The sequence below is a fragment of the Nothobranchius furzeri genome, chromosome 16, assembly GCF_043380555.1.
Source record: "Nothobranchius furzeri strain GRZ-AD chromosome 16, NfurGRZ-RIMD1, whole genome shotgun sequence".
In the NCBI taxonomy this organism is placed as follows: Eukaryota; Metazoa; Chordata; class Actinopteri; order Cyprinodontiformes; family Nothobranchiidae; genus Nothobranchius; species Nothobranchius furzeri.
In genome coordinates this window covers 40,185,203-40,197,311 of record NC_091756.1, presented here as the reverse complement: position 1 = coordinate 40,197,311, position 12,109 = coordinate 40,185,203, and the positions used below count along the sequence as shown (strand labels likewise).

At 40.1% G+C, this 12,109-nt stretch overlaps 2 protein-coding genes across 2 annotated transcripts; one reads left to right on the top strand and one right to left on the bottom strand.

Moving 5' to 3' along the window:
• Nucleotides 1–352: 352 nt before the first annotated feature.
• Nucleotides 353–4,548, bottom strand: samd8 (sterile alpha motif domain containing 8). Its single transcript, XM_015962570.3, has 6 exons — nucleotides 4,395–4,548; nucleotides 3,080–3,655; nucleotides 1,676–1,771; nucleotides 1,442–1,559; nucleotides 1,219–1,369; nucleotides 353–962 (listed from the first exon to the last, which is right to left on the bottom strand). The coding sequence occupies exons 2-6, from the start codon at nucleotides 3,634–3,636 to the stop codon at nucleotides 658–660; spliced, it is 1,227 nt and encodes a 408-aa protein (XP_015818056.1). The 5' UTR covers nucleotides 3,637–3,655; nucleotides 4,395–4,548; the 3' UTR covers nucleotides 353–657.
• Nucleotides 4,549–5,182: 634 nt separating this feature from the next.
• On the top strand, nucleotides 5,183–6,296 carry si:ch211-223p8.8 (dual specificity protein phosphatase 13A family protein). Its single transcript, XM_015962571.3, has 3 exons — nucleotides 5,183–5,514; nucleotides 5,584–5,801; nucleotides 5,879–6,296. The coding sequence occupies exons 1-3, from the start codon at nucleotides 5,378–5,380 to the stop codon at nucleotides 6,079–6,081; spliced, it is 558 nt and encodes a 185-aa protein (XP_015818057.3). The 5' UTR covers nucleotides 5,183–5,377; the 3' UTR covers nucleotides 6,082–6,296.
• Nucleotides 6,297–12,109: the final 5,813 nt, after the last annotated feature.

Sequence of the window (12,109 nt, the reverse complement as noted above, 5' to 3'; positions counted from 1 at the left end):
TGGCTGATAATGACATTTTCTTCACTTATTCTTAAAAGAAAAACATAATCCAAACAGTCAATGAACTTTGTTAATATTCTATTACTCTGAGATGAAGTTCCGTGAATTATGAGAACACTTTATCTCTCAGCATTTTATAATATAGTGGAAATGCAAATATGACCTAAAGGAAAGAAAAGATAATGACATCTAAGCATCACAAAAACATATTTGTGGTTCAGTGTGATGTAATTCTACACCTACTGTTTATCAGTATGCTAGGAAAGTGACTTCTGATAGTTAAAGCAAATCTTTGCATAATTCTAAATCAAAATTTCAACACGACTGAGTATTTTACCTGTACAAATAAAAGTATTAACATAGGACAAGATTTATTTTGTTGTTGGGAGTTAAGAAATCAGTTCACACAATAAAAAATGACAAAGGGAGAAAATAATATTAAGTGAAATGAATCTCCTCCGGGTCCAGCTTAACACAAAGTTGGAGCTTCTCAGAAACATATGGATGCCAGAAGCCTGCTGGAAAGTAAAGACTCAAAATAAACATAAGAATGTTTTTATTTCTACTCTATCCTTCATTTTTGTAGTTGAGGATGTCACAAACGTCCTCAGTTGGCATCTTCACAAAGCAGGAAAAAAACTAATCTGCAGCTTTTCCTTATCCAATGAGCCTTTTTACTACAGCAGGTCTAGAGAAGGGCCAACAGTACTCATTGGGGACCGGTCCGTTGACGTTGCACTCAAAGAAAGAGAACATGGGGAACCAGATGCGGGCTCGTCGACTCTGCTGGTACGCCCGGGTGTTGGCTAAAGTGTGGTAATACAGGAAGAGTCTGGTAGTGATGTAGAAGGCTATGAACACATCAATGGAGTAGTGTTCATGTGCAGCCAGGATGAAGAAGATGCCAAAGAGATTGAGGACCCAAGACAGGGTGTGAATGAAGTGCCAGCTCCGTGGAGTGTCTGAGAAAGAGCAAAACACACATCCACTTTATCAGCAAAAGCCACAAAAATGTGCAGATTCACTCACTGTTAACATTATAGGTTCATCATGTAAAACATTAGTTACGCATGCAGCATTAAAAAGAGATTTGGGACGTTTCAGTCAACATTAGTAATTCCAGCAATTGATCTATTTAAATTAGCGTGCTATTAACGGTTTTTACAGAATACAAATCAAATTTACTGAAAACGGTCTGCTGCAACAGATGCCACTCACACTCTGTGACGAAGAAGTTAAGCATGGTCAGGACGACGGTGTGGCCGCTAAACATGTAGTCCCCACAAGTGTGCACTCCTGTCAGGGTCATCCCAAAACCGCTCCAGATGGCTACGGCCCGCTGCAGTTTGGCCCACATGTCACCATACATCTAGAGAAGCAGCGACTGCTCAGTCATGTTGAACAGAACAGCAGGGTGCATATTATGAAGAGTGTGGTTTACCTTCCCCGAGCACTGCAGATGCTGCCCTGGCACTGACAGGGAGGTGACAAACATGGTGATGCAGCGCAGCATGAAAACGGTCCCCATCAGGCTGCACATGCGCCGCAGGAGGATGGACCTGTAGCACAAGAACCAGTTAGCTCAAGTCAGAGCTAATATCCATGTGAGGAAAACACTATTGCAGTCTAAAAATGGTTTTTGATGCGATTATAATAAACAGTGGCAGGACTCCACCTGTGTTTATGTAGCAACAGAACCAGCAGCCAGATGTTACAGAGAATCACCCCACACGCCTCAGCCATGGAGAAGGCCCAAGGTATTCTAGGCACGCTGTTGGAGGAGTAGAAATGATTATTAAATTCTAAACAGTGTCTTCTTTTGAGATAAAAACGAATAGGATTCTTTTCATTTGGGATACTGGCTGGAACATAAAAGCAAATGGGTCATTTTGGGCTCTTTGACGTATTATCGTTATTACTGGTATTATAAGTTGTGTGGGTGACCCCCGCGAGGAAAGTTGACCATTGAGCAGGGTTGATGGTTTATCCCCTGAGGTCCACGTGGCAGGGGTGAGGTGGTGCTCACTCCTCACCCCTGCCACATGGACCCAAGGGATAAACCATCAACCCTGCTCAATGGTCAACTTTCCCGGCGGGGTCACACCCATTAGGACAGTGGGAGGGTTAAAAGGGAAACTAGAAAGCCTATATTGCTACAAATAAATGGATTTTGGATAAATGAATGAGGGTGTCCATCAGAAACATTCTCCATCACAGTCAACATATCTGGAATCACAGTCATGACTTGCACCTTTAAGGCATGTCGCCCCTCTCATTTCAAACACAAACAAATATGGACTAAAGACGCACCAGTTCTGCTTTTAAACACCAACAGGTTTCTGATTCTGGAAGTACTAATTTCCACAAAGAAGATCTGATACTGATAGAATTAATTATTATTTCTGGTGAGTTTACTAACAAGGAAAAGTCAACTTCATTTTATTGCTGCTTAGAAAAATGGTGTGTTCAGGGACCTAAAAAAATACAGATTTTTGAGTTCTAAGATTGGCCGATCACTCATTGGGCAAATATTGTTAGATGCTAATGGATTCTCATCTTCATTTGTTCTGAGAATCTCCATTAAAAATAAACAAACTTCAGAAATTTTCCAAACATTTTTGTTTTCAAAAGTCTCTAAATGACCCATTTTGAGTCCTGCAGTATTTGCTTTAGCAGGAAACAATGCCCCTAGATTACCTACGTTTTTGTAAGATTAGCAACAAAAAGCTAAATTATTAGCCTCAGCTCTTTCTTCTCAACAAATACACAGAAGCAATCCCCTGAAACCAGATCTGCTTTTGAGTTGAGAAATCCCAAGAACAGCTAAAAGCTGCTCAAATGCAACAGGTCATTTCAAACTAGGCCATTAAAAAAACTCATATCTCTTTAAGGCAACATTGGGTCATCAGGGGTGTGAGGATGAAAACAGAAACGTGTTGCAAGGAAAAGGAGCCGTTATAAAGTTCAAACCAAATAACTAGGTGCATTCTTTTTACTCGGTTTGCTGCATTTCAAAGCTGATTCCTGTTATTTTCTGTTTTGTTGTGGTGTGACACGGCTTTAATGTAAAGCCACTAACCTGTCAAGGAAAATGTCTGGCAGTGGAGGGTATGTGCGCATGTCCGGCACCCTTTCGTGCACGATGACCATGACAAAGGATGTGAACCCAAACACAAACACCACATAGACAGAGCTGAGCACTGTTTTCCAGTACTCTGGGTCAAGGCGCCTCATTTGCTGCTTGTATTTCCCATTAGAGTACTGCTGGTACTCCTCTCCCACCGGAGCCGTCTCCATGCTGTCACCATCTCTGCTTGTGTCCCCATTACACAACCAGTCCGAGTTGCTGCCAGAGCTGGAAGGAGAGAGGCCATCGAACGGGACACCGAGCTCCTCCAGCACATCAATGTTCTGTTTCTGCAGCTTCCGGATGGACATCATCAGCCTCTTGATGTCACCCAGAACTTTGAGCTCCAGAGGAGGCGAGCGGAGGTCGTACTCGCTGAGGGCGAGCAGACTGGTGCCATCCAGCCGATGCTTGTTGCACAGCAGGTCCATATAGTCACAAAAACCTTCTTCTTTTAGCCATTTGGCTACGTGCTTGGGCGTCCAGCGACGAATACTCAACTGGGTCATTTCCTCTTCTCTCCAACGGCTTGTGAGAGGAACAGAAATGTGTAAGAATGAGCTCTCTAGTGCAGCAACCAGATTTCACCAACTAAAAGTCAAGAGAGCTTCACTCTTTCTGAATCACAAATCTAACAAGACCATGAAATTAAGAATAAATCCAGTTGCTGACTAAATTAGAAGGTAATAATAAAGAAATGCAGGGAAGATGGACATTCAGCTTCTGCAACAGAATGAGCCAAACACTGGTAGGAATTACCTAAATTATACATGCACTAATGGAAACCACAACACAAACAATGTAAGTGGAGGAGAGAACATAACCATTATCTGGACAGGCAGTAAATAACGGTCTCTACAGCAAAACAACAGATTATTACAGTATAAATTACAGTATCAACTGAACTTTACAATAAGTGTGACTAAAACTCGAGTTCCTGTCTCTAATTAACAATATCATAACGTTACTCTTCGGCTTCACAGACAAGCAAAGCAAGTGTCTAAGCATTTGCCTCGTAAATATCACTCACACATGGTAAACACAGGTAAAGTGGAGGTCAGGGAGGCAACTACTTCACCTGCTTTTCTTACGTTATCATTTCTAACACAAAAAATAGTCTTATTGGTGATGTGTAAAAACAAATAATCCAAGGTTAAACGCGACACCAAATCAAAGCATCCTATTTTCTGCTCCTTCAGCCCTACAGGAACCCGGTACTTGCTAGCTAGCTGTGAGTAGCTGGAGCCAGACGTGTGTCTTTACTCACCCGGTTTCAGATTAAACTGAAGACAACACGGACTTTTACTCTTTCAGCTCATTAACTAAGCGACATCTCACAAGAATAAGCTGGAAACGTGTCCGCGCAATTTGTAGTGAAAACACGAGGTCGGTGGAAATCATTTCGCGTAAGATTCGCGCAGGTTAGCGACGCTGCTGAAAAGCGGAGCGGAGGCGGTAATTGTCAGAATAGCTGCGCACGTGAAATCTGATGTTTGTTGAAACTAATCAACACCGCCGTCTAGTGGCCAAAAATCAATACTGCATTATCTGTTGCTAAATACATGACATTTTTGTTATGTCTGCTGCTGTCTATTTTACATTTACTATAATAAAATACTTTATCTAAAACATAATTTAATTAGGGTGATAATTTATTCAATTATTAATAAAGATTTAATGCAATCTGAAGTTTTCTATGTTTTTCAAATGTGGACGACTATCTTCTGCTTATTAGTCTTTTCAAAAATTATTTTTTTTGTTCATCAACCTCTCTAAACAGTTTTAAAAAGAAAAATAACATTGTATAAAGCAAGACGTGTATATTTTACTATATACCGGAGCTTTTACAGTTTATTCATATTTTAGTTATTTTATTTTAATCAGTAACAGCCGTTAGAAATCCTTATTGTAAAAAACACTTAGATCCTTTAAATTATCTGACACGTATTATGTTGTTATGAAGATTTTACTCGTAGATTTTTTTTTCTAAAGCATCAAAATTAAAGATCACATCTGAGCACCAAATCAAGTAATTACCAAAGATTTGGAGTTGTAAACATGGCATTTAGAAAGTAGGTCGCTGCTTTATTTCAGAACTCCAGCACCTGTCTTTGTCAGTAAACAGTGTGGCTGCAGTGGAGCCTCAGCGGGGTTCAGAAATACAATTTTAGGAACTAGAGGAATAACTCCCTCAAACGTAAGCTGGAAAATAGCTTTTCATGGGTAAACATGTTTTTCATGTCATAAGAAATGAATAAAAAGCCGGACAGTAATGGGGGTTCTGCTGTAACTCCCTCTTTAAAAGAGCTGCACAAGGTTCTGTATGGAGGTAAAAGATTTGGGAATCATCTGGATGAAGTTTGGCCCAACCTCTTCGTTGGGGATTTGTAAGTCTTGGTCCGTCTGTTTTTCTCTGAGGTATTTTCTGCTATAAAATCAGTTTCTTCCATCCACAGGTCTGTTGCCAATGATCGCTACGCTCTATGGAAGCTGGGAATTACTCATGTTGTGAATGCAGCTCATGGGAGGACATACTGTCAGGGGAGTCAAGACTTCTATGGACCTTCTGTGGAATATTACGGAGTTCCTGCAGATGACTCACCAACCTTTGACCTTTCTCGCTATTTTTTCCCCACTGCTGAGCGTATTCACAATGCACTTGACACAGATGGTGGTAAATAATCAAGTTGCTTCAGTCATTTGAATTTCTAACATTTTAGACTCAACACAATGTGTTTCCTTTCTCTTTAGCTCGAGTTTTAGTGCACTGTGCAGTCGGGGTGAGTAGGTCCGCCTCTCTTGTCCTGGCTTACCTGATGATCCACCAACACTACGCCCTCTTAGACGCGATCAATAAGGTCAAAGAGTGTAGGTGGATTTTTCCAAACAAAGGATTCCTCAGACAGCTTTGTGCTTTGGACGAGAAGCTGCACAAGAGTTCAGCTCAACAATGAGCTGATCTTTAACTTACAGATCCTCACACATCTGTTTTCTTCCTGAAGATTAATGAAGCTTCGTGTTCCTGCCAGTGGAGGGAGACACTGGTCTTTGACTTTGAGCTGTTTGTTTCAGGAATAGAGCTGAATCATTTCCTCCCCTCCCTATCTCTATTTCTATCTGATGCAGTTTGATATTGTAACGTCCAGCAATGGTCAGTTTTTAGGTACAGTTTGACCATTCAACATCTGGTCAAAAAGGAGACGCAAGACTGCATGTGTCCCCTTTATATTGGCCTGCCTTCATCTCATCAGCTGGAGCTCAGAGTCTCTGCAGCTCTGAACACAAATAACGAAATGTCAACAATAATGTTCTCTCCTCAAGGTCCAGTCTTTCAGGTCTTCATACCTCCATATAAGGAACACTCCAGCTCGGATCAGTTGCTCAGTCAAAGAATGATTTCCTAAAAAAAGATATGAACTTCTACAATTTATAAGCTAGATAATCATTAAATAAACATTTGTTTATTGCTACTTATAATAATTATAATATAATGAAACGCTTCATTAATTTGTGCTCAGTGACTGAAGTGTGAAATAAATGTAACGTTATGATTACAGTGATTGAAAAATGTTTCAGCATGTTTACATGGCAAGGTCATCACCACTTACACTCACACAAGGACAAGTACGGTTAAGTTAAACTCTGACACATAAATAGTCTTTTACCCCAGTCAGAGTGTCCGTGTCAAAGAAGGCGTGTTTCTGAGTTGTCTTGGTAACACTTCTCAAACTTGTCAACCTCTGGTTGGCTACACAAATCATAACATAAGAACATCAAAACTGGATCACTTTCGGGTGATTCAGCAGCTCTAGAGAAAGCTTCAGACCGGCCACCTGAATTAAAACCCTCTTTAACCATCAAAACTTTTGATACGTCATCAAAACCTTTTTGCACCTGCGAAGCTGATACAGCAACAGTTCCTGCAGAACAAGCTGATATTGTTTAGACTCCTTCAGAGTCCCAGATGCGCGGTTCCATCCATCTGTCGTGACCCGAGACATCTCTGAGACTGGTTTAGTGGGGCCGCAGTTTCTTCTACGGACCTCTGTGCCAGGAAGTCCGAGGACTTCAACATTCCGGATCTATCACGAGGGTCTTCGAGTGGGTATGTAGACATGACAGACTGCGTCTGATGTGTTTTGGTAACAACCACCTTCATAGCTTAATGCAAACCAAATTCTTTAGCATCCAGAATGCAGCTCTCCTAGATCCAGAAGTTCTGATAACATCGCATTCACACATAGGTTCATACATCACATTTAGTTCCATCCACCACAGTAAATGTTAGTGAACTTGTCATGTTTTAATTGTTGGTCAAATGAATTCTTACTTTTATAAACCTGACTGTTTTCTGAATCAAAACGAAGTATTTACAATCCCTTAATAAATAAAGAATCGTAGAATCTTCTGATTAAGCAACATAAAGACCAAGCAGGTTGATATTCTATATTTAGATAGAGTACCACAGCTTATTGGTCATAAGTAGAGGTAATATACAGGTGCTGGCCAGTAAATTAGAATATCATCAAAAGGTTGAAAATATTTCAGTAATTCCATTCAAAACGTGAAACTTGTACATTATATTCATGCAATGCACACAGACCAATGTATTTCCGATGTTTATTACGTTTAATTTTGATATTTATAGGTGACAACCAATGAAAACATCAAATCTGGTATCTCAGACAATTAGAATATTCTAAAGGCCAATGAAAAAATGTTTGTTTCTCTAATGTTGGCCAACTGAAAAGAATGAACATGAAAAGAATGTGCATGTATAGCACTCAATACTTAGTCGGGGCTCCTTTTGCCTCAATAACTGCAGTAATGCGGCGTGGCATGGACTCGATCAGTCTGTGGCACTGCTCAGGTGTTATGAGAGCCCAGGTTGCTCTGATAGTCGTCTTCAGCTCCTCTGCATTGTTGGGTCTAGCGTATTGCATCCTCCGCTTCACAATACCCCATAGATTTTCTATGGGGTTAAGGTCAGGCGAGTTTGCTGGCCAATCAAGGACAGGGATACCATGGTCCTTGAACCAGGTGCTGGTGGTTTTGGCACTGTGTGCAGGTGCCAAGTCCTGTTGAAAGGTGAAGTCTGCATCCCCATAAAGTTGGTCAGCAGCAGGAAGCATGAAGTGCTCTAAAACTTCCTGGTAGACGGCTGCATTGACCCTGGACCTCAGGAAACAGAGTGGGCCAACACCGGCAGATGACATGGCACCCCACACCATCACTGACGGTGGAAACTTTACACTGGACCTCATGCAACGTGGATTCTGTGCTTCTCCGCTCTTCCTCCAGACTCTGGGTCCTTGATTTCCAAAGGAAATGCAGAACTTGCCTTCATCAGAAAACATAACTTTGGACCACTCAGCATCAGTCCAGTCCTTTTTGTCCTTGGCCCAGGCGAGACGCTTCTTGCGCTGTTTCTTGTTCAAGAGTGGCTTGACACACGGAATGCGACACCTGAATCCCATGTCTTTCATGAGTCTCCTCGTGGTGGTTCTTGAAGCGCTGACTCCAGCTGCAGTCCACTCTTTGTGGATCTCCCCCACATTTTTGAATGGGTTTGTCGTCACAATTCTCTGCAGGGTGCGGTTATCCCTAGAGCTTGTACACTTTTTTCTACCACATTTTTTCCGTCCCTTCGCCTGTCTGTTAATGTGCTTGGACACAGAGCTCTGCGAACAGCCAGCTTCTTTAGCAATCACCTTTTGTGTCTTGCCCTCCTTGTGCAAGGTGTCAATGATTGTCTTTTGGACAGCTGTTAAGTCAGAAGTCTTCCCCATGATTGTGGTGCCTTCAAAACAAGACTGAGGGACCTTTTAAAGGCCTTTGCAGGTGTTTTGAGTAAATCAGCTGATTAGAGTGGCAGCAGGTGTCTTCTATATTCAGCCTTTTCAGAATATTCTAATTTTTTGAGATACCAAATTTGGAGTTTTCATTAGTTGTCACTTATGAATATCAAATTTAAATGTAATGAACATTGGAAATACATTGGTCTGTGTACATTGCATGAATATAATGTACAAGTTTCACGTTTTGAATGGAATTACTGAAATATTTTCAACCTTTTGATGATATTCTAATTTACTGGCCAGCACCTGTATATTGAGCTCTTAAAGCACTCAATTTACCAAACCCTACAATATGAATCATGCAGTCTGTTTGCAATTTGATGTTATAAGAAGATGTCTAAAAGGTTATTGTTGTCATGAAAACTCAAATTTATGAGCTAAATTTCTTATTTCATCCTATGAGACATATAATTTTGCAGCCATTTTCTCTTAAACCTAACAGTATTGTCATGATCTGCCCCGGCCTCCCTGACTGTGTCGCTCCTGCCTTGATTAGTCCTATTGTTCTCACCTGCCCCTCGTTAATATGCCCATGTGTTCCTAATTATCCCTGTGTATTTATACCTCCCGTCTTGTACTTGTCTTTGTTGGATCATTGAATGTGCATGTCCTCGTTTTGTCCTGTCGCTCCCAGTTACCATTAAATCCATTTTTATTTCATCTGTGCCTGCTCTCCTGCCTCCGGAACTTACACCACACATGGTCTGCCATCTCCACCCTCACCAACATGACAAGTAAAAATAATACAAAGCTTCCTGACCAGAAAAAAAGACAAACTGAGACATTCTGATAAATCTGAGTCTCACATCAGGTTAATGCAACTTTAAAAGGGACATATAATGACTTTTTATTGTTATAATAATTTTATGGTCAATATAAGTTATATTTATTAAGATTTTTGCACTAAATCTCTCTAACAAAAAGCAATTTCAGCAGTTTATTCTTGACAGTTTAAGTATCTTCCAGAATGAGCCGTTTCAGGGCTCTGTCACTTTAAGAAAACAAGGAGCTGGCTACGCCCACACGGCCCCCCACACTTGGGCCGATAAAAGGTGAGAAGCTCTGATATCTGGGAGGGGTTGAGTAGAGTCACTCCTACTCCAGCTATTATAATTTCCCTGTTTGTGACATCACAAATGGGGACCTTTGAAATGGTTGGTTTTACTCACATAATTCCTAAAAACCAAACACTGACAGAAAACGGACAAATTAATTTTTTTCTTGTTTGGAGTCTTTATAGAAACAGTAGAAACTCATGTAGAAACAAAAAAATGCAAAGGGTGAGTTTTGCATAATATGACCCCTTTACTAATTAAACAAAACAGCCCATAATACAATGTGCAATTATATTTTCTAAATAAACTAAAACTAGATTGTGGAAGCTGTGAAATTATTAACATAATACACCCCAACAGCTCCCATGAGAGGGAAAGTAAGAACCAGGTGCTGCTTATCAAAATCAACCTAATTAGCTGATTATTAGCATCATTTCAAAAGCTGCAGATCTGGAGGCTAATTTAGAAGTGGCACATTTAGAATATGAATGTAATTAAGCAATAATGTCATGAACTAAAATGTTGTGTCCCATCTACATTTATAGAGTTTATTTAGAAAGTGTCATTCTGCATTGAGAAATATGCAGAAGATTGTGCAGTAAAATATTATTTGGACGAAACAATGAAACAAGAAAGTAAATCTAAAAATCTGGCTCAAGCCAGAAAATAATGAATGTGATCTTTGATTTAGATTCTGTTCCTCCTAAATCATATGCTTTATTTGACACATGTTGATTCCTTTTCTATTTGGTTTGTATGCAGAAAATGCACTTTTTATGTGATGCTTTGCAGGTTTGTCATATTTTGAAATACATTTTTTGAGCCAGTATGTGCTAAAATGACCCTTTACAGGATTAATGAGAGGCCACCCAGCCCCTGTCGCCCTTGTGACCATTATGTAGACCTTGCAAACTTCAGAGTGGCATGCTGCTTTGTAGGGACTTGGAAAGAAATTGAGCTGACATACCTGGCGCTGCAGTCTGCTTCCAGCACATTTCCTGCATGTTTTAAATCACGAACACAGCTGATTTGTTGAATTTAGTGATGAATAACTCCTGTACACACTAACAAGGGCTGGGGAGACATTTCAGCTGTTAGATTAAGGTGTTAAAAAGACAAAAGCACAGCGAGGAGGTTTTGCTTTTGGCTCTACAAACGGACACTAGGGGGTGATAAAGGCAAGCCAAAACTGCCTAGTTCCCCTTTAAAGATAAAATAATGTTTCACCATGAGTTAAATTTTCATAATGTTCTCCAAATCTCTAAATCTTTTGTTTACTTTTTGTTTTTTGTTGAACTTTTGTAAAAAAGCATATTTGTAGTTTACAGGACCAGATTTTGCATTAAATTCCAAAAAAGGTCAAAAACATTCAAGCCTAATCTAGTGCTTCTGATGGGTGGCTCAAAAATAATCTCATGAAAATGTGACAAAATGTTATTCAGGTTTTACATGATGTGTCCAAAATTGTTCACAAGTAATTTTATTCAAAACACAGAGGAAAGAGACTCAAGTTGCACCACAAACACTTGAGAACAAAATCTAATTGTATTTTGTTTGTTGTCTGCGAAACTCACAACTGATCTTGTTTCTGAGAAATGTTTATGTAACATCGACCAGAACAATAGTCCCCCCAGCTTCATTTTTACCCCAACAGTCATAAAACACGTTTAACCTTTAGTTTCATGCTTCAGCCGGGATTTGTCTCACTGAGCATGAAGCTTCTTAAATAACCAGTCGATAATTTCTCCAAGGCAAAAAATGACCTGCAGATATGTATTGACTGATTTTTACATAAAGCATTTTACACACAAGTTCACAGCCTGACAGGAGAAAAGTTAAGCGATGTGCCATGATGCCAAAGTGAAGATTTCTCTTTTGGTTTTTAAGCTTTCATGGCAGAAGTTTGACCTGCAACATGGTAAGCTCTTTAAAGCCCCGAGCAGCCAACAGCAACTCATGTTTCCTTTTTTTAACCCAATTTGCCCTCACAAGATGTTTATGTCAGGGCAGTAAATGAGCCACACAAAGCCACTAGAGCATTTCTGTTGCACATATACTGAGTTATATCC